Source organism: Zootoca vivipara, chromosome 3, assembly GCF_963506605.1.
Source record: "Zootoca vivipara chromosome 3, rZooViv1.1, whole genome shotgun sequence".
NCBI classification, from domain to species: Eukaryota; Metazoa; Chordata; class Lepidosauria; order Squamata; family Lacertidae; genus Zootoca; species Zootoca vivipara.
The window spans coordinates 66,706,249-66,733,740 of NC_083278.1; the positions used below are offsets into that span (position 1 = coordinate 66,706,249).

Consider the following 27,492-nt stretch of genomic DNA (forward strand, 5'->3'; position numbering starts at 1 on the left):
ACATTGCCTTCCTGAGAATTAGCAACCAGTGTGGGAGCTGCTTACCATGGCTGCAATGTCAATAAAGGGTCATGGGAAGAAATTTATGAGATTTTCTGAATTCTAGAAATAACTGTGCAGTCCATCCCCCTCCCCATCCCTTAAAGGATTGTAGAAATTAAATGTTCATGAATCATACACTTGTAATGTTCAGTTGCTGTATGTTTCATCAGTCTGGACATTTGGGGTATATTCTGTATTCCTTTGCATGTAACTGCAGTGCTCATATGTGGAGGAATCATCCTGGAACTCTTTAGAGCCTTGTTTCTTTTTGTGGTGTAGTGGTTAAGAGTGGTAGACTCATAATCTGGTGAACCGGGTTCGTGTCTCCGCTCCTCCACATGCAGCTGCTGGGTGACCTTGGGCTAGTCACACTTCTCTGAAGTCTCTCAGCCCCACTCACCTCACAGAGGGTTTGTTGCGGGGGAGGAAGGGAAAGGAGAATGTTAGCCGCTTTGAGACTCCTTCAGGTAGTGATAAAGCAGGATATCAAATCCAAACTCCTCCCCCTCCTCTTCTTCTTCTTCTTCTTCTTCTTCTTCTTCTTCTTCTTCTTCTTCTTCTTCTTCTTCTTCCTCCTCCTCCTCCTCCTCCTCCTCCTCCTCCTCCTCCTCCTCCTCCTCCTCCTCCTCCTCCCTTGGCCAATATGGAAGCAGTATGGTAGAAATTTGTAGGGAACTCTTCTTCACATTAACACTTACTCGAAGCCTTCTGTGTACACCAAATGAGGAAAGCAGGAGGGAGGTAAAGAGTGGAGCTACTGACATTAGCTGTGTGTTTGTGTTCCTCTGTCCATTGATGCTGCACCCAGAGTCTTGTTTCTTTAGTGTTTTAAGAATGTGCAAGAGGGAGACTTTCTTTTATATTCCTTTTAATGAGATAGTTCAGATGGTATTCACATTTTAGTGAGATCATTCAGATGGTATTCACATGTGTGGCACCAAAAAGCATTTGAACCATGGCTTGAAGCTGGTTTTTAAAGCATAGTTTCAGCAAACAATGGTTTGGGATACTGTTCTGTCCTTGCAGATCATGATTTGGGATCAGGATAGCCTCTTGGGATTCAGATTGAAGACAGAGGAAGAGGGAAGCCACACAATCCATGATTTGCCTATATGATTTGCCTGTAAGTCTCTGGAATGCAAATCATGGTTAGTGTTGTATTGCACTTATGTTTTTCTTAGCATATATGAAAGCAATTGATATTATTTTGGATATAAACATTCAACTCATGCAATTAGTTTCTGCTAAAATAAACATAATAGCTACATCTGACTCATATAGGGCTAACATGCATTTTGGGGGTAGAAGGAGGGGTCAGTTCTATGAGTTCTTTCTAATTATATATATCAATCTTTAAATTTCAAAATGTGGAGTCCACCTCTGACTCTGTTTTACTGAGGATAGAAGAGAAGGAAAGAAGAGGGTCTGCACACATGGTAGATTGCAAAGTGTACTTCTGCAAAACAATAGCAAGGTCAGAACAATTCTGACCCAGAATGCCCCAAACCAAAGCAGGTGTTTGTCACTCTTGACCTTGGGGAAGTATTCTCAGTAGTGGAGGCTAGCCCTCATCCACTAGGCATCCTGAAGAGAGTGAGAATTGTGATCCAATGAGTTCTTCTCCCCCACCCCAAATCTCTTTAGTCGTCAAAGGAGGATTTCCCCTTTGCCATTTTAAGAGTTCCACCAAGGGAAGGAGGAATTGTGTTCCTTATATGCATATTCAGTAGTATAAGCCATTGGAGCCACTTTGATAATGAATGAGGGTAGCACCGGCAGCTCAAAGCAAGTGAATGGGCAGAGGCTCATCTCAGACCTCATGTTCAGCTTCAGAGGCACTTGGAAGCAGCAAGCAGTCTTGCTGTTGCTGAATGCTTCTGAGGCTCAATACTACTGCAGGAAAAAGGCCTCCATCTCTCAAGGGCAACATGGATGCGTAACATAGGGAGTTACTTCAAAAATTGGCAGGCTGTCAAAGCTAGCCCAAATTTGAAAACTGTTGACAATAGTTTTCTCTGCCATAGATTCTATATGGTAGCAATATAATGATACTCTTGAGGCCCATTCTCAGTAGTAAACCATCAGAACTGTTTACTTACACAAACAGCATAAGCCAATAGTGGGGATACATCTGTTTGATGTGCTGGGTATCTAGGCATCTGCTGGCTTAGATAATTGTAAAATGTTGGTAATTTATATTTTTTAAAAAGAGTTTCTTTGGATTTTAATAGATTTCTGAAAATATAATTCTCTTGAACTTATCCAGATGCTCCCTAATTCCTGCTCCCTAATTTATCTTATTGTAATGGTAGTTTCTAATATGTTTTTACTTTGAATGTAGCCCGGACAGTCAACTCTTTATTATTGTGTGGCTGATAAAACTGAATTAATAAATAAAGGCAACCACTTTCTTTCTAATGCCACACATCAATATTGCCAATCTACTTTATATTGAATAAAGTTGCTAACAAAATGATTGGTTTTTCTTTGGTTTTTCTTTGTGATTACTTTTTCTTCCTCAGCACTTTGCAGTACAACTGAACAAATATATATATATAGATATAACCTTTAAAAAGGGCATCCACAATCTAGTGCTCTCCAGCTGTTGTCGGACTCCAGCTCTCATTGTTCCTGACCATTGGCCACACTGACTGGGGCTGATAGGAGTTAGGAATCCAACAACATCTGGCAGACAGCAGATTGGGGAAGGCTGCCTTAAAGGAACGAAAACATTTGGTTGCATTAGTGTTAGCTTAATGCCAGCAAGTGCAGCGTCTTGACAATATGTCAATGTTTGTGGTTCAGATCAAAAGCAAACTTCTTTAAAAGCTGACTAATTATTTTGCAGAAAGAATGCATGCGAAGTTAATGTATCTTTGAAAATGGAACGTGCACAAACCGCTTCTTGCATGATTTATGAGTGTCTGTGTAACTGATGCAGCATTTGAGAATAAGTCTGTCCAGCACTGTTTCCCCCCACATGTGCAATAATCCCAACATAAACTTTTTATGGATTCCGATACCCAGGTTTCCATGAATTGTGGTTGAAAATTACGGTAAAATATTGCCTAGGCAAGTTCAGTCTGTATATAGTTTATAAACTGGTTTAAAGTGGAAACGAAATACTGTAGAAGTGAGTTCATGTGGTGTGATGTACAGTGTGATAATTTAGGGCAGGGGTGGCTAATGTGCAGTTCTCCATATGTTAGTTACTTAACTTCAGCTCCCATCATCCCTGACCATTGGCCATGCTGGCTAGGGCTGATGGAAGTTGTAGTCCAACAACACCTAGAATGCCACAGGTTTCTCAACCCTGAGTTAGGGTATCAGCGATAACTGGATGTGTGAATTAGCTATAACCATTACTCATATTCAAGCATCAGGATATTTCATGACATTTCTAAAATATTGGAGTTGAGATAACAACAAGCTACATTGTGTGAGATCCCAGGCTATCATCTGAAAGTACATGAGGCCATCACCTTGCTGAAGTTAAGCAGGTCTGGGGCTGGAGTGATCTATAATGCAAAACAGATGGAATATGAATTAAATAAATAAAAACATGTACTGCAGTATAAACTGAAGATGTGTGTTTATTCTCAGTGAAATCAAATTCTAGCTGAAGCCAATTAACTTGGCTACCATCTCAACTTCAGAATTTTTACATTTAAAAAGCTTTGTGCCCATCAGATTTGTTATGGTGACCTGTAGGTTCTTGTACATTTGCTTGATTGACTATCTGGATTTTTATATGAAACATTTTTTCTGTTCTGGAGGTACTGAATAAATTGCTTTTGTGGCAGTCCAACATGTCACTTTTTCTAATCCTTTAGCTGTTGTTGGCTTTAGAGCTGTATGCATAGACTGCTGTTTTGGTGACATAATGCTGTTTGCCTTTTTCAGGCAAAATAATATAATATGAGTAGCTGATTTCCATCCTTTTTGGCACACACCAACATGAGCTGAAATGCCTAGGACAGTAAATTGCTTGAGGTTTTTAATGGCGCTTTCTCTTTTAAACACTGCTAATTTTCCTTTTGCAACTGTGCAGCAATATTTCAGTGTCAAATGAATGTTGTCATTGACAAAATAACCAATGCAGTTGTTTCATCTATAATCCTAAAATTTGGATTTTGAATGAAACTTGCAAAGATCAAATGATAAATCCTTACAGATGAAGTGTAATATGTTTGTCTTGGCATTCTTTTTGTAATTCTTCTGTTTGCATTCTATTTCAAGAAGCTATTTTAAAAATTCACAATCTAACTTCTTCAGTTCCTCCCACTTCTGGCTAAGATCTATTGCCAGATAATTTAGAGTCCTAAAGTAAACATTGCTAGGGGAATTATATTCTTGTTTTGTTTTACCCTTGATTGTGAATAGCTGTATGCATAGACTGCATAGAATAGCTGTATGCATAGACTGCTGTTTTGGTGACATAATGCTGTTTGCCTTTTTCAGGCAAAATAATATAATATGAGTAGCTGATTTCCATCCTTTTTGGCACACACCAACATGAGCTGAAATGCCTAGGACAGTAAATTGCTTGAGGTTTTTAATGGCGCTTTCTCTTTTAAACACTGCTAATTTTCCTTTTGCAACTGTGCAGCAATATTTCAGTGTCAAATGAATGTTGTCATTGACAAAATAACCAATGCAGTTGTTTCATCTATAATCCTAAAATTTGGATTTTGAATGAAACTTGCAAAGATCAAATGATAAATCCTTACAGATGAAGTGTAATATGTTTGTCTTGGCATTCTTTTTGTAATTCTTCTGTTTGCATTCTATTTCAAGAAGCTATTTTAAAAATTCACAATCTAACTTCTTCAGTTCCTCCCACTTCTGGCTAAGATCTATTGCCAGATAATTTAGAGTCCTAAAGTAAACATTGCTAGGGGAATTATATTCTTGTTTTGTTTTACCCTTGATTGTGAATAGACGTAAATGAAACACATTGTGATAAAAGTTTGGAAACCCTTCTTTTAATTACATCTGTAGTGGATTGATGTTTTTTCTGTAGGTATTAGTAAACTAGTCCCACACATTCAGAAATAAAAATGATTAAATATGCAGCAACTTTGTACACAAGCCCATTTCAGAATCTGATCTTGATCTTGCACACAGTGTTCAGATATGCAGTCATATTTCATCATATTCACATTTGGAAATAGCCGTTTCATAAGCTCATTCCTCCAAAACTCCATCATCTTTGTGAATTTTCTGAGGCAGCCACTCAACAGCAGGATGCATAAGAACTTGTACCTCGTGGGTGATATCCAACTAAGTTATGCTCACAGTAGGCCCACTGATATCACTGGGTATATTATGAGTATGACTAATATTGATTAGCTCTTACACTCTTGTAGACTACCACTCCCTTTAGCCCCAACCAGTGTGGCTAGTGGTCAGGGAGTATGGGAGCTGTACTCCAAAACATCAGGTATTTGCTTGTTTGAAAGCAGAGGTTATTGTTTTATAAAATGCTCTGTTTATTACCAAAAACAAGTAGCTCACTTTCATTGAGCTTCAAACTGGACTAAGTTCAAATATGCATTCTGTTTAAAGAAAATGTGCTATGCTACTTCAATTGTAAAAGCTAAGGTCTGATATCTATGTAGTACTGCCAAACCTGTTTCCATTTAGGCAATCTAACGAGAGCCTGTATCACTTGAGTGCATCTCTGTTATCCACTTTATATTGGTGGAACCCCCCCCCCCCCACACACATCATGTTAGCTTCCAACAAAATGGAAGCAGTTTTGAGTGGCTGCCACACTCAGCCTTGTTTCAAATAAACGGAGACTGTATAAAGTGACTGAAAGTTTGTGATGCCCTATATCATTTGCTAGATGTTTGTTGCCAGAATCCGCAGGTTGCTTCACAGGCAAAGAGGAAATTGCTTTGTGGGGAGGGGGGTTTCCTAAAACAGTTCAGAGTACAGTATGTCTTATACTGAGTCAAACAATCCATTTATTGTCTACTTTGTTCAGGAGTAGTTCTTCAGGGTGTTGGTCTTTCTTAGCTCTTCTATGTGAAATCCTTTCAACTCATGCTAGGAACTAAACCTGGAACCACCTGCGTTCTAAGGATGCACTCTACCAAGAGAGTGCTTGGGTGAATTAGGGAATGACAGCAATACTGAAGGGCTCAATTTCTGTGTGTAAAGACATGCAAGAGTTAGTCTTTGTGAATCTGACAAAGGCTGATGGGCAGATCATCGTGGGGGTAGGGTGGGTGGAAATAGGAAGGATGAACACTTGTGAGTATGCACCATAGTCAATTTGCCGTTGTTTGTGCTATGTCCACAAGTGTGACTGTCCACAAGATGGTCAGTATTTTATACAATCTCAAGTATGTGTCTATATTGATGAATGGTGAGAACAGGAGATGAGAGAACTCTCACCCTGTTCTTCCTGCCATCCTACTACAGTGGTTTACAAATATTAATTTGTTGTTTCATCATTGCCAAAATTAGGATTAAGCATAATTTGAAATTTGGCCAGAGGCCATAGCCACAATGTGTGTAAACATCTGGCAAGTACATGTCTCATAGTTCTGAATAATGAGTTATTTTGGGCCCAAACTTGTTTATCTGAACAAAAACATTTAGAACTTTTCTACACATGTTACCCATTTCCTGTTATACAAGATTGTTGATTGCTATACTGAGCAGTATACAGAAAAATTATTTGCATGTTTTCATCTTGTCCTTCTGGGACGACAGGTTCTGGCAGAAATGCAATATTTTGCTAAAAGAACGCTTGTGTTGTAATTTAGCAGGCATCTCCCATAGTTCCTGGACAGAATCTGTTCTTGGGTGTTTTGTTCAGCAGTGGAATCACATTGTATGATACCTTGCATGATTGAATTGTGTGCTTTTTCTATAACCGTCTAGAATATGACAATATAAATTGTGACAAGGAAATAGTTTCCCTTAGAGTGAAGGGCCATCTTACAAGGATGGTCTCATGGCATTTTTCACATACTTGACTCAAATCTGTCTTGGGCTTTTAAAAGTTACTTTGAAGTTGTATTGGCAAATTAGTTCTTTTGCTAATATAAGTAAGTGTGTGTTAAATTACAGGAATATAAAGGATTAATGTACTTTAAGAAATGCGAATACTGTATTGGCCTGAATATAAGCCTCACTTTTCCCCCAAATTCCGACCATGAAAAGTTAAAGTGAGGCTTATATTCATGACCTTACAGTATGCAGCCAGGAGCACGGAGCAAACAGCGCCAGGAAAGTGGCAAAGTGGCACCTGCCCTGCTTGTAGTCCCCCATCCTCTCCCTCCCCCCCAATATGCAGCCAGGAGCAGTGAGGAATGGAGGGGCTTATATTTAGGTATTTTTTCTTTTCCTTTCCCCCCTCCAATTTTAAAGGTGCAGCTTATATTCAGGTGCGGCTTATATTCAGGCCAATACGGTAAATGTTACACCTTGTGTATTTTGTAACACCATAAAAGTTTAGCAGCTGTTAGCTATGGCAGTCTTTCAATTCAAGGGCCATACCAAAACTAATACAGTATATGGGAGATGTGCAGGTTCAAAGTGAGGAAGCCCAAGCATTTTCAACCCCCAAGACAGCTTAAAGACACAAGATGTTTCCACAGCTAATTAATTTCCTTTGTTGGGCTTCACCAAGTGCTCTCAGATAATTTTTGCCATTTTATAGTCAGCTGGGGTTCCTGCACTCCCCCTCCCACCTTAAAATTAATTCTTTCCTCTTTCTGCTTCTAGGTGCACTATTAAAAGTACAACTCTGTGGCAGCCTATTCACTGCATTTCAATTCATATCTCTCCATGCAGACCTGTATCACCTTATTCTGAATGGTTCATTCAGATTTTGTTTAAATTTGTCCTTAATAGATTACAATGCATTTTATATCTAAGTTTTAAAAATGAAACTGGATTTATATCATGATCAATTGTGGTTTATTGTGACAGGATTGAACCTAGTCAGCCTTTAGGCTTGTGTGTCCTTGAGAAGTGCAGAAGTTTTGCTACTGTTTTTTTTATCAGCCATAGCTTGTTGTGTCAAAAGGAGTGAATCCATTACAATTTGTATGAAACAAACCAATTTAAAACTGTAGATTATAAAGCTGCCTTTTTCAGTATGTCAGTTAAAATTAACCACAGTTTAGAGTTCATATATAATGCTTAAATGTGTTTAATTAAAATTGGAAGCAAAAGCTTCTATTCATGTAGACATGCTCGGGGAGGGGAGGGGTGGGCAAATGAATGCAGAGGGCACTTAAACTCATTCCCAGCTTGATAAACCATAGTTTATCATTATATCCAAACCTCACCCTTGTTTCCTAGGTCTTAAACTTGAAAATGTTATTTGAGAACTGCTAAACGTATAGCAAGCAGGAACTGAAGAAGGTTTAGAATGTGTGGGTTGTTACACAGAGAGAGTCTTGTATACCTGCCTCATACTTTTTATTAGAAGTATGGTACATCTTGTGTCTTTAAACATGTGAGAAATAGTTCCATGCTGATCTGAAGTGACCATGTTTTCAGGTTTTACTTTCTAGGTATTGGATGAAATCTACCCAAAGTTGAACACTTTAAAATTTAAAGTTCTGTTTCAATGTCATCATAATACACCATTATTTTAAGATGACACACCTTGCAGTTCATTTATAATGTAAGTCACAGAATGTGGAAATCAACATAAAAACCATGAATTCTCTTATTGTTTAGTACCCAGCAGTTTCTTCCATTTAGTCTTTTCAGCTGTGAAACAGAGCATGTCTAAATTAGATTGGGACTGAATGGCCTCCTCTTCCTCCCAATACATACATACTTTTGGAGCGCTATTCATGTCTCACAAAAGTGGAGGGCTTTCTTGATGGCTTTGCGGGTTTTGCTCTTTTGTTTATGAAATCCATTTATTTCTGTTGAAGGAACTTTCTATTCTGTCATAGGAGGCAGGTTCTTTGTACTTTTCCCCACTTTGTTATACTGTACAGTAAAAAAATGCCTTTGTTTGGTGGAAGAGCTGCCATCCGTTTGCCTCATGGTGTTCCCATTTGTTTCAGAATAGCTCAGTTGAAATGATGCTACAGCAGACTTTGTGGGGTGGTGGTGTCTTACGTCAATTAAAAAAATGTTTGCTGCTGGTGGCTATGCTCAGGGAAGGGTTATTCTCTTGGGTACCTTGAGACAAGTTTGAAAGTTAGGGGGCCACTAGTGTGGGCACAATTCTGGCAGTGACTTCTTTAAAGCTTTAAAGCTATTCTAAAAGACTTGCTTTCTTTACATTTATATCCTGTCTTTTGCGCTGGAACCCATGGTGGCATACACCCAGCCAAACCCTGCCCAGGTGTAGATCTGCTTAGCTTTAGCAAGGTAATGGCCTTGTGTCTTGCAACCATACCATATCCTGATCTAAAGGCACATAACCTCTAGGCAATTGTTAATATGACACACTTGTGCTCACAGTAGGGGGAGGTGGGGCAGATTGATGCAGAAACATTCGCTCTCATATTTTATGTTAAAAAAATGAGTCAAATAATAAAAAATTGTTTCATGCATGGCATAACCAATCAATATTATGATAGCAATCAAAAGAACCATTAAAGTTAGAAGATAATAAACAACATTAGTAAACAACAGTTTTTTTTCTTTCCAAATTTAATGAGTAGGAAATCATTTTCTGGAAAACAGAATGACTAGTTTAGAAATTTCATGGAAACTTGTATATTGGGGCACTATTGTACATTAGCGGGGCACTTTTATACATATCAATGCCTTAGTGTATCAAAGTGCCCCAACGGATATTTTCAAAAAAACCTAACAGTTATTAATAAAACCACTGAACTTATTTAAATATCACGTGTAATCCTGATTATTTAGTGGAATAACTTTCCTTTGATATTTTAAAATCCTAACGACGTAAAACCACGTTGGAACACTTTCACATTTCACGTAATTTTTTAGTTGGCTGTGCTAAAAACACACCCACTCTCGTCAAACACCAACGGCCAACTGGCGGGCGGTGCGGTCGCAACTGTTGTACTCACGCATGTATAGATACGTTTTAGTGATGTTGCAACACAAATAACGTTTCTTGATATTGATATATTGTTGGTGTATCAATGTGCCCTGCCTCTCCCTAACATTCTTTGGTGCCCACAGGGTTCCATCCCCCTGCTAAAATAAGATTTGAAATAAATATTCTGTTGTAGCCAACAGAATAGGCTGTGGTGTGTGCTTGGTGCCCACAATAGTTTCTCTGGTTTGCAAATGTGTCCATCAGCCCAAAAAGGTTGGTGACTATGTAGATTATCCCTGCTTTGTATCACTCCTTAGGTGTGTTTAGTTCAGACGGCTTGACCATAATCTGTGCTCAGTATAGCAATGTTTTTGTTTTTTTAAAACCCAGATGCAGCAGATTAAATTCTCTGGCAATTTCTGTTTCCTCCCATTCTCCTGTAAGCCTTCAAACACAAAGTAACTGAGTGTTAGAGATAAACCGGGGAAGGAAAAGCAGAAGAACATGTAGAAAAGCTTACTGTTAGCTTAGTTTACTGGTATGTTTAATATTTGTAGTTTTGCAGATTCAGATTAGAATCTTGGTCTTCTGCAATTTAGCACTGCAGGATTCAGTCTGAACAAATGATTTTTTAAATAAAGTATTTTGTAGCCAGTTTAATTTTGCAATTAACATAGTGACAGTTGCAGTTTGTTTCAGAAATAGACAGTACTGTCAGATCACCAAGATCAAAGAGAATGTGTCTGTTCTAGCTACAATCTGAAACTCAGCTCAGTACAAACTAGTAAAAACTGTCCTTTTTTCTAGGTTTCCTTTTAATGAGTAACTTTAAATATGTGAGCTCCCTGTACCCCTGGCCATGTACAGTCCTGTAATTTCTGTTGGTTTTGACACTGACTTGATGGAAGTGTCAAGTGGGATCCAGCCCACTCCTTCCTCCTGCCTCCCACCCAGATCCACCTCTCCTTTCCCTTTTCAGTATTAGCCATGGTATAAAACCCCTGGTGAAGAACTTGTGTCCCTGCAGATGTTGCTGAACTATAACTCCTCAACCAGCATGGCAAATGGTTAATTATGATAATGGGAGTTGTATTTCATCAACATATGGACACTCACAGGTTAGCTAGCCATAGTTGGACTTAAATCAACACCAAAGCTTTATTGTTGTTGTTGTTATTTATTATACCACTCTTTACCTGAAGATCACAAGGCGGCTTACCATATAAAAACACAAAAATACATAACATAGTAGCAAACAAGAACAATGCCCCCCTCCTATTTTAAAGGCCATAGATAATTTAATTAACTAAAGGCCTGGGAGAAGAGGAATGTTTTTGCCTGGTACCTGAAGATATGTAATGAATGCTCTGGGAAGAGCATTCCACAAATGGGGAGCCACCACAGAAGACGCCTGTTCTTGTGTTGCTTCCCCCCAGACCTACGAAGAAGGGCCTCAGATGATGGTCGCAGGGTCCAGATTGGTTCATATGGGGGAGTGGCAGTCCTTGAGGTATTGCGGTCCTGAGCTGTTTAAGGCTTTTTAGATACAAAATGAGCACTTTTAATTGTGCTTAGAAACTCACTGGCAGCCAGTGCAGTTGGGCTAGGATTGGTGTTATATGCATACACTGTCTTGCCCTAATGAGCCGCTGAATTCTGCACTGAGAAAGCTAACAATTGTTTGCTTTACACTAGAGTTTGAAAGCAGGATTTAGTGCTGGTATACTAATGATTAAAGAAACCATGGCACAGAACTATGCTACTGTTAATACTGAAAAGGAAAAGGAGGGAGAATTTCTATGAGTCTGCAGAATGCTCCTTGTCTGCTAACTATGGTTATTGTCTGTGATCATACTTGGCCAATTCTGCAACAACTGCACTGATTACTAGCTTGCTTCCAGACTGAATGCAAGGGGCTGGTGCTTATTTACTTTTGAATCTGGTCACAGCCTGTGATCCACACACCTTAGAAACTACTTCTCCCTCTGTTGCACCCCATGGTAGTTGTGATTGCTGCACCGGACTCTGTTTTCAAGCACTTTTAACAGGGTCTTCATTACTGTCACCTCAGGGCTCTGGAATATCCTCCCAGATGAGATATAGAGTCCTTTCTCTCTCATTTCTTTTGGGATAGTTCTTATTCCAGAGGGTATTTGGTTGTTATGATCGATTATGCTTTTGTTATATTTTTCTTTTTCTAAGTTATCTGTTATGAATTTCCTGTTTTAGTGTGATTGTTGCATTTAAAATATGTGTGTTTATATTTTGAGTTGCCTTGAATTGAATTGAGGACAGTAGCCTATAAATACTTCAGTGTAATACAAATAATTAGGTGCTACTTGTAAACACACAGATTGTGAAGTGTAAAGCATGCCTGTGAAGACCTGCTTGGATCCCGTGGTGAATTAGTTCAGCATGAAAATACATTCCCGTAATTCCTTGTAAGGGAATCTATACCATTCATCACAGTGAATCATTTGTTCAACTCTCTGCACACAAATTCAGCCTAGACTGATATGCATTCATTGCAGTAACCCTGAAATTCACCAAGTAAACGATATATACCCATGTGATCTTAATAATTTAAGCTTTTAAGAAGTTTTAGTTCTTAAATTAGGATACTCCAGAAATCAAATTAAAAGGGTTGTATTTATTTATTTAGAATACTTATGTCCCCTTTTATTGTCCCCAAAGAGACTCAAAAGTGGTTTGCAAAAGATTTTGTAGTATTAGGAACAGAAATAACATGAAGTCCATATGGCACCAGATTTATAAGGGCAGCATATCCTGCCCTCGTCTTTGGTCTTTCCTGGTGTTATCAGGCAGCAGCTCCCACTGAAGCAAGAAGTGCGGTTCAGCAGCTAGACTTCATTCAGCCCATGATGAAGGGAAGTCTTCTCTTTTGTCAGTTGCCAGGATTATGCTGTATACAGCATATAATACAGCATGGATATATTGCAGAAGTCATAACTTGCTTTTCTGCAGCTGTTTTTTTATGCAATATAAAATGCTAGGCATATTGTTTTCTTAAGGTTTTTTTAAGCTAATACCGGTATTTAAATTTCAAATATCTATCAACAATGACATTTTTATTTAATTAATAACCATATTAATTAAATAACCTCTAACTCATATAAAATATCAAGGTGATATACAACAATATAAAAAATAAAATATAAAGCACCATAAAAGCAATACAAAACAATCATAAGAATCATAACACTGGCTAATCAAGAAGTTTTAAAAGGTGCATAGGCCTGTTGGCATAAAAAAAGTATTCAAGAGATGCCTGAAAGTCAATGGCAAGGATGCTCTTCTGTACATAGGAGTTATTTATTTTCCAAATTTGTTGTGCAGCAGCATCAGGCAAAAGGAACTTGAGTCCTCAAAAGTTTATCTTGTAATCAGTCTGTTAGTCTTTATGTTTTTTGTTTTGCTGCAAGTGATTAAGATAGTTATCCCTCAGGAAACATTTTATTTTTAAAATTAAAGAAGGCGGGGAGTCTAAATAAAACTGGGAACTATATTACATTTTAACCACACTGCTATACCCAGAACATTAAAAGAGATGCCATTTATAAAAGGCTTTGCATCTCTTATCAATGCACTCTATCCTTTTTTGTTTTTGTACATAACATCATACTAGTGCTTCACTTTAAACAAACAAATAAACAAAGGGTGTTGACTTTTCAGGAAATTTTACTAAAGTGTACAGAAGCATAAATTATATCCCTGGAAATGATCTGTATTAAACCATGGGTTCTTTCACTACTTCTGCTCAATTTGCTCCAAGGAGAAGTGATTGACTGGCTCAGGAGATCCTATGTTAACACAAGAATTTACTGATGCCTAGAAAATAAGGTGGGAAAATAGAATGTAAGTCTGGACCTCCACCAGAGCCTTCCTTGAGTACAAAATAGTGGTAGTGGTGAAACATAATCTGAACATGCACTCAGAAATTTTGTGAAATAAATAAGTTCTCAAATAAAATTTGAGCTTTTTTGGTTTTGTGCTTCATGGGGAAATGACTTCTCTAAGCTGGTTATCTGGAATGGCTTTGCAGGAGTTCTCTCTCCCACACCTAATTCCCTTACAATAATGGAACTTACATCAACTGGCTTATTACTACTAATAATAATTTGATTTCTTACCCTCCCTTCATCATAAGGTCCCAGGGCGGATTATAGCAATTTAAAATTCAATCTTAAAAACAGTTAAAACAAATTACATTTATAGGAATGGGGTGGGTCCTGCAAATTATATTGGGTGTCAAAAGCCAGGGTAAAAGGTGTATTATGCAGTATTAATAACCCTTAAACTTTCAACTTTTCTCTGTTTTACAGTTGTCGATATTTATCGGATGAGATTACACCTGCTATTCCTGCAGTAGGAGCAATTCTGTTCTTTTTTGTTATGGGGACCTTGCTACGTACTAGCTTCAGTGATCCTGGAGTCCTGCCTCGTGCAACACCAGATGAAGCAGCAGATCTTGAAAGACAAATAGGTAACACTGAAGGTCTGTTGTTGTCCCATCATCTTCTTTGTAACTGTGTGTGTGTGTGTGTGTGCACACACACAAGTGCATACATGCTGAATGGCAACATCACCTACTTGTTCTTTTTTTCTAAAAAGAATGAACTTTGTAATTTTTCAGTTCTAGGGCAGTGATAACTGGAATGGTCTGTCTTGCAGCATTTCAAAAGAAGCATTTGTGTTTACAGTGATACTGAAAAAGAGCAACAATGACTTCTACAGCACACTCTCAAAATTAAAAATGTGACCACTGCTCCAAAACGGTTACCAACCGCTGCTGCAGGGTGTCTGGCTAAGAATGGAGTGCTTATGTCAGGGGTGCCAACTTGAATAAAATATTGTGGGGCCCAGGTAAACCCTGCCCCACATAATCAATCACATGACTCAGAGCACACAAGCTGTTTGACTGGAAATGTCCACCAACTTTAGGGGAGGGCAGCCCCCTCAAATATTTTATTGTGGGGGCGAAAGCCTGCACGGCCTCTAGGAATTGGCTCCTACGGGTTATGTGAATTCGCTTTCAGGAGACACAGGCATATAGCAGGGCGGTTTTAAAATCTCCCTGCTGATGGGCAGGTGAGGACCCAGAGGACTGTAAGAAATCCGGCTGTGGGTCAAGGGTTTGCCATCCCTCATCTACACAGTTGGGGGTAGTGTACATTTGGATCCATTGCTGTCACTTTAGGCTCAGGTGGCCATGGTGGTGCAAAGTGCCTTCCACCAGCTTCTGCCAGTAGTCCAGCTGGGATTGCCTAACTTCTGTTGTCCATGCTTTGGTAACCTTGGTTTGCGACCGCAATCCGTTCCGCGGTGCCGGTCCCTCTCCGAAGACACACTTCTGCGTGTGCGCGAAGCGCCGATAGAGCGCTTCTGCGCACACACATGCTGCATAGATCGCTTCTGTGCATGCACGCGCTGAGCAAATCGCTTCTGCGCATCTGAGCGCCGCAGAACTCTGATGTAAACACTTCCGGGTCCACGGTGGTCGGAAACCGAAGCAGTCACAAATGGAGGCGATCGCAAACCGAGGTTTGACTGTACTGCAACACGTTATATGTGGGCCAGCCATTGAAAAAAGTTTGGAAACTAGCTATTGCAGATTTTGTCGGCCAAGTTGCTCACTGGGGCAAGATGGTTTGAACATATAACACCAATCCTGGCCCTACAGCATTGGCTGCCTATTAGTTTCCAGGCCCAATTCAAAGTGCTGGTTTTGACCTATAAAGCTTTAAATAGTTCTGGACTGCAATACTCAAGAACCATGTATTCCCATGTGAATCAACCTGGACCTTGTGATCAGCATCTGAGGTCCTTCTTTGTGTGCCTCCTTCACAAGAGGTCCGGAGAGTGGCGACACAAGGATGGGCCTTTTCTGTGGTGGCTCCCTGCTTGTGGAATGCTCTTCCCAGGGAGGATCGCCTGACACCTTCGTCACATACCATTAGGCACCAGGCAAAAACATTTTTATCCTCCTAGGCCTTTGGCTAATTAAACAATCTATGGCCTTTTAAATTGGGGGGAGGTGTTCTTGTTTGTTGTTATTGTATGTATTTTTGAGTTTTTATATTGTAAACCACCCTGTGATCTTTGAATGAAGGGCAGTATAGATATTTAATAAATAACAATCTAAGTCATGAAAATACTCTGTGTATTAGACAATGATGGCTTTTGGTTTGTTTGCTGTCATTTTGGTGAGATACCTGAATGAGTGTGATCAGTGTTAGAAACTGATATATGAAAGCTGGGAGCTAAATGGCACCTTAAACCTAGGTTATGGGTGCAACAATGGAATGTATTGGCACACTTTTTTTAATAACAAGAATACAAAGCTGAAAATGAATGAACTGCAGTTAAAATATTATGTTCATTTTTCACGTGGTCTGGTCCGTCCCCTGCCGATCCTTTAATATTCTCAAGAGGGAAGTGGGGAGGTAGAAAGGTCCTCCTTTCCTTCCACTCTGCAGTTTTAATCTGAAATCTTAGGCACAGTACTGTACCCAGAGCTCAGAAACTGCTTGCGCTAAAGAAATTCCCTGTCGCAAAATACGCCTAGAACAATGGGAGTTTCATTAAGTTGTTTGATACTGTTTATTACTGTCCCCAACCCTCAAACATCCCTTGAGCAAATGTTTAAATTACCCATAAATTAGCATATAGAGTTCACCGCCCCCAGTCTAAGCTGTTGGAGAGCTTTGTGTATAAGTGTAAGGTAAAGGGACTCCTGACCATTAGGTCCGGTCGTGACCAACTCTGGGGTTATGGCATTCATCTCACGTCATTGGCCGAGGGAGCCAGCATACAGCTTCTGGGTCATGTGGCCAGCATGACATTGCCGCTTCTGGCGAACCAGAGCAGCTTATGGAAACGCCGTTTACCTTCCCGCTGTAAAAGGTAAAGGGACCCCTGACCATTAGGTCCAGTCGTGGCCGACTCTGGGGTTGCGGCGCTCATCTCGCTTTATTGGCCGAGGGAGCCGGCGTACAGCTTCCAGGTCATGTGGCCAGCATGACTAAGCCACTTCTGGTGAACCAGAGCAGCACACGGAAATGCCGTTTACCTTCCCGCTGTAGCGGTACCTTTTTATCTACTTGCACTTTGACGTGCTTTCGAACTGCTAGGTTGGCAGGAGCTGGGACCAAGCAACGGGAGCTCACCCCGTTGCAGGGATTCAAACTGCTGACCTTCTGATCGGCAAGCCCTAGGCTCTGTGGTGTTACCAAATTCATTTTTCCAACAGGAGGTAATGTCAGTTGTTACATTGGAGGTCTTCCTCTCTTTTATTTATATATCTGCAGATTTATAAATTCCTTCACAACCAAAAAGTTACTGAGGTGGTGTACAAACAGTACAACACAATAAATTAAAATAAAATAAAGTATAAAAATTAAAGAACCCAATAAACTAAAAGCAATATAACAATTCTTGCAATTGTACAGTTATCATTTCATTTTTTAAAAGCCTTCTCGTACAAAAATATATTCAGTAGCTGCCTGAACATCAAGACACAAAGGGGTTGGATAATTTAGGTTTGATAACTGGAACATGCACTTTAATCCAGCAAAAGTTCTATATTGTTTTGTCAGACTCCAATATGGGCCACTTCTGGTTGAAACTTCTGGTTTCAAAAAAGCAGCATTGGAGGAAAAGAAAGTAGTTAATTCTTCCATTCCCATTTCCTCCAAGACCCATGAGAAATGCACATTTTTGACACCACATTGGGCAACATGTATCTGCCCCTGTCATCAAGAAATGACCGAAGTACAAGTCATTCCTACTTCCTTTCTATCCCTGCTTCATTGGAACACCTAGATAATCCCTTAGTGTTTGCCTCCACTATTTTCCTCAATTTTCCAGCATATTTGAAATCAAATCTGTAAGACTGGGTAAATATCCAATGCAGCATCATTGGGTGTTTTGTTTGGTTTTTTTGGAATTTTTTCTCCTGGAAAAATCTTGCAACATTAAAGCTTGCTTTCAGCATTTTAAACGTAGATGGTCCAAATAAAGTGATCGTCTGCTTGCTTTGAATGAGCCAACTGCTGTTCCCTCTTTCCAGCTATAAATAATGAAACTGCATAATAAGCCTTTGGAAACAGCTGTTAATACAGTATAAATAAGTTAGAAGATAATGTTTTATGTTGAAAGGTACTGTCTTGCATCTATTCCTGTAGTGGTGAAACCAGATGAAGTTACAGGTTAGGAAATCAGGGGGGAAATCACACGTAGTTTTATTGGCTAAGAGCACAGACTTTTGGACTGATATCAGTATTTATGAACACTTGCAAATGGAGGGAATTAGCTTTTGTTCACTGTACAAGTTTGAGGAAGGAGATAAGCAAATAAGTTCGTCCTCTAAATAACATTTGCATATATATATATTTTGTGTGTGTGTGTGTAATAGAGTTTGGAGGATTTGGTCAAGGACCTTTTTCATTAGTTTGGGGTATGGTTAATTAAGGTCATACTGAATCTTATTAATGTCAGGAACTGTTCAGGGGCTTGTAATTCCTACCGTAATATTACAAGCCGTAAGGTTTTATTGTGCCACTCTGCTTATTTATGTGTGTACTCTGGCAACCAAGACTGCTTTCAGTTGGTTATTAAGTTTAAAAAGATTCAAAACATTGTGGTAATCTTAGAGGATAATGCAGAATAAATGTGTTGGGTGCTATCTTGCCATGGCAAATACAAGTATCTGGGAATTTGTAAAATTCTTTGAGCAGATGCACTGGGGTGGATGCTGTCTCATCATCTTGGATGTCATTACATTTATACTTCAACTTTAATTTGATGACCAGTTCATTTAAGGATTTCTAATTTAATGAGTTCTTCAGTTTGGGCACAAAGTACTTCTATTTGGGATAGTTAATTGCACTCATGGTATTGATGTGGACATATTAGAAGTTGGTTTAACCGATCATTATGCAATTTGATTAAGTTTCTGTTCTTACCAAACAGAGTGGCAGAAGCATAAAGAGCCTTCAGATGTTAGCTAGTCACACAGAATGCAGTGTTTGTTTTTTTAAAAAAATCCTTATTAATTGGAGGATTGTCACAGATTTTTCCTGTTCTCAGGTACTGCAAAATAGGTCATATTAACCACTCTTACAAAGCATGCTATTTTTGTGTACTAACACTGTGGTGTTCCTGCATGATAAATAAAGTCATTTTTCCATTTGCTCTCAATGTGTGTGCCACGTTTTTATAAAGTATTTTAGGTCAGGAAGGGATAATGTTCACACAAGTACATGCATTCAAAATTGCTGTGCCACAGATTCCGTGTGATGCCCTTGTTTTCTAAGGGAACCTGCTATTATACATTACAACATTGCTTTTGAGAATTCCGAAATGAGTTTCAGAGCTTAATCTGCCCTGTAAAGTTCAGAGTAAGTAATAACTAAAGAATGAAGAATTCTAGATGCCAGATAACCCAGCTTGTTCTGGTTTTCTCCCCATCCTCCTCCCTTGCAAAGGTATGGATACAAAAGCATTACATTTGACTAAATGAAACAGTGTTTGACCTTGGTTTATAAATTGTGAAAGCCGAGACCCCTTCTATGGTGGACTAATGTCACAGATCGGGTCCTCCCTAAACAGAGGGCATGTGTTGCAGTGGGACCCGGCAATCAGGCCTTGTGTTGTGGGTGGGATCATTGGAGCAGCCACAACACACTATTGGTGGTCCCTCGAACCAGGGAGCAATTGGCTGACTTATGGTTGGTGCCCAGAGTCAGCGCTGCCTGCAGGACTGCAGGGAGCTAGTCGAACCAGAGCCTATGCAACCACTCACTTGACTTGTAATCAATAAAGTTGTGGCCTAAATTCTGCCAAAAATCTGTCTGAATTTATTTCTAGGCCTGGTTAATGGGTCTCCACACGCAATAGCCATACATTACGCAGAAGTAAGCCCCACTAAATTCTATAGGGATAGCTACCAAATAGGCCTGGAGCCTGAACTGATCAGTCTTAAAGGTGTCACACAGAACTGTTAACAAGGGCCCCACTAAACTTTCAGCCCTATGGAAAAAGATTATCCCCACCCTAACATATTTGCTTCTATGGCTTTTTCCCCATAGTGTGGAAGGATATTTAATGTACTAAGGTGTAGGAGACCAGGGTTAAAATCATGATTCATCTATGAAGCTCCCTAGGAGACCTTGGACTATTCATTGTCAGTCTTTGTCTCAGGGCTGTGAGCAGAAGATGTGAAAGAGAATCCTAAATGCCACCTAAGTTATTGGTAGTACAGAACTGAAATGTTTTAATTGGAGGAGATATGTCCTCAAAGTATTTAGAGCAAAGTGCCAATTTGCCACTACCAACAAATTTGCCAGCAAAAAGGGCGCTTCAGAAGGTGCCAAGTGCTCTGCTGGAGTTAAATCGGGTCACAGAAGGCCTCTCAGGGCCACAGATGACAATAAAGATGCAGCAGCATTAACAGCCTTACGAAGAGCAACAAGGGTTCTAAGTATGACTTTGTGTAGATACACTCATGTAACAGATATTTTATTTATGTGAATGGATATCAGACTCACTTGTTCTAAGTCAACACACAAAAACTGGCCATGTGAAGGTAGCAACATGAATAAGCAAATTCTTTTTGCTTGCTACATTTCTACTCTGAAATAAGTATTACTGAATTAAATGGAGCTTACTTCCAGGTAATTAACTCCATCTATATCACCTGTCTGAGTATCTCCCAAAGTAAAACTATTAAAACAATTAAATTAAAAACACAATTAATATGCAATTTAAAACATTGTTAAAAGTATTCTTCAGGTTAAAACTTTTTCAACACACTTCAACACAGAGATATTGCAAATATATAAATATTATGGGTAATACAAATATGTGCATATAATAATATGCATGTAGTTTGGCACTTTATGCAAGGGTGAAACTAGGCTTTATTTCACCATGCAGTACTGTATGGATGCAGGAATGGTCATAATGCATAAGATGTTTGGGCTAAACATCTTCAGGACTAATTTCCCTCCAAAGGAAATGTAGGAATTAACAGATTTTTCTGCATGTCAACTTTGTTGTTGACACTATGCATTTGGGACAAGTAAAACTCCTCATAGGGACGCGGGTGCGCTGTGGTCTAAACCACAGAGCCCTAGGGCTTGCCGATCGGAAGGTCGGCGGTTTGAATCCCCGCGACGGGGTGAGCTCCTTTTGTTCGGTCCCAGCTCCTGCCAACCTAGCAATTCGAAAGCACGTCAAGTGCAAGTAGATAAATGGGTACTGCTCCAACAGAAAGGTAAACAGCATTTCTGTGTGCTGCTCTGGTTCGCCAGAAGCGGCTTTCTCATGCTGGCCACATGACCCGGAAGCTATCTGTGGACAAACGTCGGCTCCCTCGGCCTATAGAGCAAGATGAGCACCGCAACCCCAGAGTCATTTGTGACTGGACCTAATGGTCAGGGGTACCTTTACCTTTAAATCTCCTCATATAACATTATGTTTTCAATCAAAAGAGGACCTAATATGATTTAGTTTGTTATATATTACCCTCCTTATTTATAAAAAGGATTTAAAGGGCAATTTTAGTTAACTATTTCCAATTCATATAGATTATATTAAGAATTACAGTAATGTACTTATTCCATATATATTGGATGAAAACTCAATCTTTCCACTTCTTGTTTTTATTTCCATATTTAGAAATTGCAAATGGCTCCAGTTCAGGAGGGTACCGTCCTCCTCCCAGAACAAAAGAAGTACTCATCAATGGGCAGACAGTAAAGTTAAAATACTGTTTTACCTGCAAGATTTTTCGCCCACCTCGTGCCTCACATTGCAGCCTTTGTGATAACTGTGTAGGTGAGTAAAAACACAAAAAAATTATATACAGATCTTGCTAGCTATAATGATAGATTAATATATACAGTACTGGTCAATATATTTATGACAGTAAAAGCTGTTCAACAGTGGAATCTCCCTTGGGAAATTGTTGACTCTTCTTTAGTGGAGGTTTTTAAGCTGAGGTTGCATTGCAGGGGGTTGGGCTAGATGACCCTCAGGATTCCTTCCATATCTATGAAAGTAAAACTTTTTTTGTGTATTGTCGGGCTTGATAGAGGCAAAAATAAAATTTTCAACCTGCTAAACTTTTCTGTTGGTGCACTATATAGATTCCATTTCAATTCAGTTTTCCTGTTTGAGCATTCCCTCTTGTTAAGAGTCACAGTGATTCATCTCTCAATTCTTTGTTCAATTTGAAATGAACCCATGGAGTTTTGGGTTGATTCAGAGCCACAGGCTACACCTGTCACATTTATAGTAGGAATCTTTTGTGAGTCAGAACATCTGGAAACCTTGGGCAAAATAAAAAAAGCTTAAATGTAACATCTATTTTAACAGGGCATACATTTTTGTAGTAAAAATAAAAGATAATGCACTGTCCTAGCTTTCTTACTACCGTAGTTTGGTGTGGAATATAATGGCTTAACTTTGGTGTTGAAGGCTAAAGAAGAGGGTATAATGTTTAAAGTTATGTACTTCAAAATATAGTTTGTGAAGCAATATCTCTTCTGTATTATAGACTGAATCTGTGTGATGTCTGTGGAAACATATTTCATCCATAGTCCCTCCCCCCAAAAAGGCCACTTTGAAATCTGTGCTTAAAAGTAGTCTTGTCAACACACACACACACTGCTTGTGGCTCCTGTGCACCATTTTGGAACCCTTCAAGTCTTTTTCTCTGTACTTTTGGCTCCCTGACATCCTCTTTGGGCTCAGGAATGGTCTCCTTGCGAGCCACAAGACTTTTCAGCTCTTCCACCATTTCAGGTTAGAATTGAATTACCGGTATTTATTTATTTCCTGGTGCCGCACATATGTGTGGTTGCGTGCAAGTTGGTTGCGCATAAGTGGGAGGATCCCTGCATTGAAGATTCTCTGTAACTCAGACAATATAATACTGTGTAAAGGTAAAGGGACCCCTGACCGTTAGGTCCAGTCACGGACGACTCTGGGGTTGTGCGCTCATCTCGCTCTATAGGCCGAAGGAGCTGGCGTTTGTCCGCAGACAGCTTCCGGGTCATGTGGTCAGCATGACTAAGCTGCTTCTGGTGAACCAGAGCAGTGCACGGAAACGCCATTTACCTTCCCGCCAGAGCAGTACCTATTTATCTACTTGCACTTTGACGTGCTTTCAAACTGCTAGGTTGGCAGTATTGTATACAGTGGTACCTCGGTTTACGAACACCTCGGTTTACGAACTTTCGGTTTACGAACTATCCTAAGCCGGAAGTGAGTAAACCGAGGTGCCGGAGGTCTACTGAGCGTCCGATGCCTTCGGGGAGGCCGGGCCTTCGCTCCGATGCCTCCTGGAGGCCCGCAGCGAAGGCCCGGCCTCCCCGAAGGCATCGGAGCAAAGGCCAAACCTCCCCAAAGGCATCGGAGCGTCGGATACCTTCGGGGAGGCTGGGCTTCGCTCCGATGCCTTTGCGGAGGCCGGGGAGCGTTTCCGCGACTGGGCTGTGCAGCCGCGAAGCCGGGGACCCAGTCGCGGAAACGCTCCCCGGCCTCCGGAAGGCATCGGAGCGAAGCCCAGCCTCCCCTAAGGTATCCGGCTCCGATGCCTTCCGGAGACTGGGGCTTCGCTCCGATGCCTTTGCGGAGGCCGGGGAGCACTTTCATGACTGCAGCCTCCGGCGCCTCGGTTTACTAACTTCCGGGTTAGGATAGTTCGTAAACCGAAAGTTCGTAAACCGAGGTGTTCGTAAACCGAGGTACCACTGTATTATACTATGTATACAATACTAGAAGAAGGAAAGTAATTTGTACATAAATATATTTTCCTGAAATCTGTTGCTCCACAAATTAATAAACAGTGTCCAGCATTCTAAAAATGCATTTGTTTAACCATTATTTCCTCTTCTATATTAATTTTATCAATATAATGATAACCCAGATTCTTTCAAACCATTCTAAAATAAAAAGGGGTAACCAAGCCTTTCTGTAATAAAATTCTAGATTTAAAATACAGCTATATAATTGGGCAGCTCTGAACTATATGCAAGAAATTTGTTTGAGGCCGACTACATCTCCAACAGTTACTTCGTACTGGTGAATATGTCCTACTAAGTCTATAGGGAGTCAAATATGTTATAAAATTCTTTTAACTCCACAGATGTTGTTCTTCCTAGAATCTTAACCCAAATCCAGTTGTATTGCTTAGTACTTAATTCCTACTGTAGATCACTAGCTGATATTCTCAAAAGTGTCCCTGGCTTGTTATCAAATTCCAAAATAATAAAACAGAACTGACTTGTTAAGTACTTGTTGTTTTCGAATATAAATAAAATTTTAGCTCTAGTCTCCATTACCTCCATGTATTCTAATTCAGGCTAATAATGCTTCTCTCATTGGAAAGTACTGGAATAGTGGGGTCCTGTGCTGCCCATTGCCAATGAAATTTCAACTACGGTAATGATTTTACATCTTGCTCAGATACTACATTTTTAGAAGAGTTCAATCTTGAGTTCATATTGATAAGTCACCTAACACACCATGTTTACTTGTTAAAAATTCATTATGAAATGGTAAGGTATGTGGTGAAAGTTCTAGACATAGTTTCTTTCTTATTTCATACCTTACGGGTATCTAATGTATTTCTTGATTTTCAATACTACAGGGTGTATAAACAAGAATCAAACTAGTACACCCTTCCTCCTAATCTCTCCCCCTCCCCTGTGTTTCTCTAGATTTCTTGTTACCTTTATATTTTATACTATAAGTTAAGTTTGTATGAAAAAATGAATTTTATAAGTAATTTCCTCCCAATTTTCTTCATGATACCACAGCATTGATTTCAGTACATAGCTGCCAAGTTATCCCTTTTTTTAAGGGATTTTCCCTTATGCTGAATAGGCTTCCTCGCGAGAAAAGGGAAAACTTGGCAGCTATGTTTCAGTATCTTTAAAATAAAGCTTTCTGCTTGAGTTACTAAGCCTTCCCCATACCATTCTTTTAAAATATCTAGTCTTGCAGCTTAGTATTGTAAGGGACTCCCATTTCCCCATATTTTGATTTTTTTAAAGTTTTTAATTTTACCTTTTTAAAAAGTTTTTAATTTTAATTTTTAAAAAGGTAAAAAGAATTGAATGCACAAATATGAATTCTAAGGTTTTTGTAATTGCTTGCTGGAATAAATGTGAATTGATTTGTTTTACATCATTTGGGGGACACACACACCATAATGGTGGGGGTTTTTGGACCCTACTATTTCTATATCCTTATCCTTGTTTTTTGATAACTGTTCTTGTTGAACAAAGCTAGCTCTAATTCCAAGGTAATTTCTACTGTTCAAAGTAATCCTTGAAGAGTAATCCTTTAATGCCTTTATAATTAAAGATGTGGGGGTGATTACAACAGGTGACCCTTTTGTATTTCATGGTTTTCTGACCATTCAAGGAGCTTGAACTATTCATGAAACAGATTTGTACTGAATGTGGCATCATGGTAAGCAACCATTGTTTCTTAGGTAGAAGATATAGGATGTGGTTTATGTGTCCTTAACCCAGAGGAAAACTTAAGGTAATCTTGCAGCAATTTATCTGAAATGGGCCTTGACCAGACTCTTGAGCAGAGAGACAGATTTCCCCCTCCAGGATACAAAAGCAGGGCAAAATAGGATTGGCAGTGACCAATCAAGATGCCTGTGGAGTAACTGAGCACAGCAGCACTCTCTCCCCTTGCAGTTCCCAGCAACTGATATTCAGAGGCATATTGCCTCCAACAGTGGAGGCAGAACGTAGCCATCATGGCAAGTAGTCATTGATAGCCCCCTTGGGGGAGGAAGAACTGCTGAGCTGTATTCAAACTGGTTCCACCAACGCAAGGGTTTCCGCTTCTGCAAGAGCACTTCCCCCCTCTCCCCTCCCTGCCCTCTCCCTAAATCTATTTTAGAGGGTTGTGGGGAATGCCAGAATAGATATGGGGACATACAGGGGGAAGGAGGGGGGAAAGTTTTGTTGCACAAGTGGAAATCCTTGCACCGACAGAATGACTTAGTTGGAAACTGCCCACTGTGTTAAATCCTGCCATTAACACGTATAGTTCTGAATAGTTCTGTCATCAAATGTTCTCTTTTAATGCTATCCAATCATAATTGAAAACTATTGATATTCTATTTAGAAATAGAGAAATTGTATGAACAACTGCAGCTGGGAGCAGTCCAATATTAAGTTTTTATAGAGCCCTTTCAATTTCCTTTTTGGTTTTCTGTCCCTGAGTTTGAAGGTACATATTGTAAGGCCCATGAGCCAGATCAAGTCCACACAAAGAAAAGAGAGCCAGGGGCTAATCTCAAATTGTGGCCTGAGATTTGGGGCACTCCCAAGCCCTGCATGAGGTCAAAGGTCTCTGCAAAATGTTCCCTTCTTCTTAGTTTGAAAAGTCATGGGGAAGATTAGGTTCATTAACAAATACAAGCTTGCTACCAAGGCCAGTAAGTATGTGAACCTCTTCCCCCCTCATGTATGAGACAGTTGCTACACAGTGCCTGCATGAATTTGTTTTAGGCTATGGAAACAGCCTTGGAAGTCGCCAGGGGCACTATTCTGTTCTAATTCTAGTAAAGCAAGTGAAAAGTTTGCAGGAGCAGTTGACTTGCTAAAAATTAGTCTCTTAGTCTTAAACCCAAGTTCTTTGAAGGTGCTATGTATCTTTTCCCATATCTGCAGGAAATAATTACTATAATTACTAGCCTTGAATTTGCAGGATTCTTATGTTGCTGCATTTACGAATGTTCCAAATGCAGGAAAAGGCAGTATGTACCAAGCATCCACAATGGGTTTTGTAATAATAATGAAGATTTAAAAAAAGATAAATGAAGAACAGCCCCAAAATGGATGCACATAAATTATGAAATCATAGGGGCTACAAAGGAAACCACAACATTACATATTGCCAAACAAGCACAGATGTGAATGATATCAATTGAATTAGCCAGGCTGCTGGTATGTTATACAAAGGCCCCTGTATCTTCTATCCCATTAGTTTTTCAGCAGTGGTTTTTGACAATACTGATTGAGTCTTTTGTGTACAAAAGCTGACTCTACCCATCCTCCCAACCAGTCAAGAGAACTTATCTTAACATCTCTGATTCTGAGCTCATCCATACTATCATATGAGACTTTTTGTGGGTGAGCTGAGACTTTGCTGAAACCTGGGTGAGAACCTGGAGTCTGAGAGGGACTGTGTGTCAGAAGGAAAATGAATTGGTGTAGATTTATATATGTTAGTAACCTTGTATTAATGTAATACTTTTATATTTAACAGTGTGCTTTTGTAATATTATGTTTAAGTTGTCTTTTGTTCGGTTTTCTGTACACTGCTCAGAGATATTTTTAATATATTAAGCAGTATATAAATTAAATAATCAAATTTAATGTTGATAGTAA

General features: G+C 39.5%; 1 protein-coding gene across 5 annotated transcripts in view; it reads left to right on the top strand.

Annotated features, from left to right (window-relative positions):
• Positions 1–27,492, top strand: part of ZDHHC14 (zinc finger DHHC-type palmitoyltransferase 14) — a 65,141-nt gene that overhangs the window by 13,549 nt on the left and 24,100 nt on the right. For 3 of the 5 annotated variants that reach the window (XM_035108653.2, XM_035108655.2, XM_060272783.1), the window contains exons 2-3: positions 14,389–14,561; positions 21,746–21,904. In XM_035108653.2, coding sequence (XP_034964544.1) covers positions 14,389–14,561; positions 21,746–21,904 — 332 coding nt within the window. The remainder of the gene's footprint in view (positions 1–14,388; positions 14,562–21,745; positions 21,905–27,492) is intronic. The other 2 variants (XM_035108654.2, XM_035108656.2) reach the window with 1 other exon arrangement.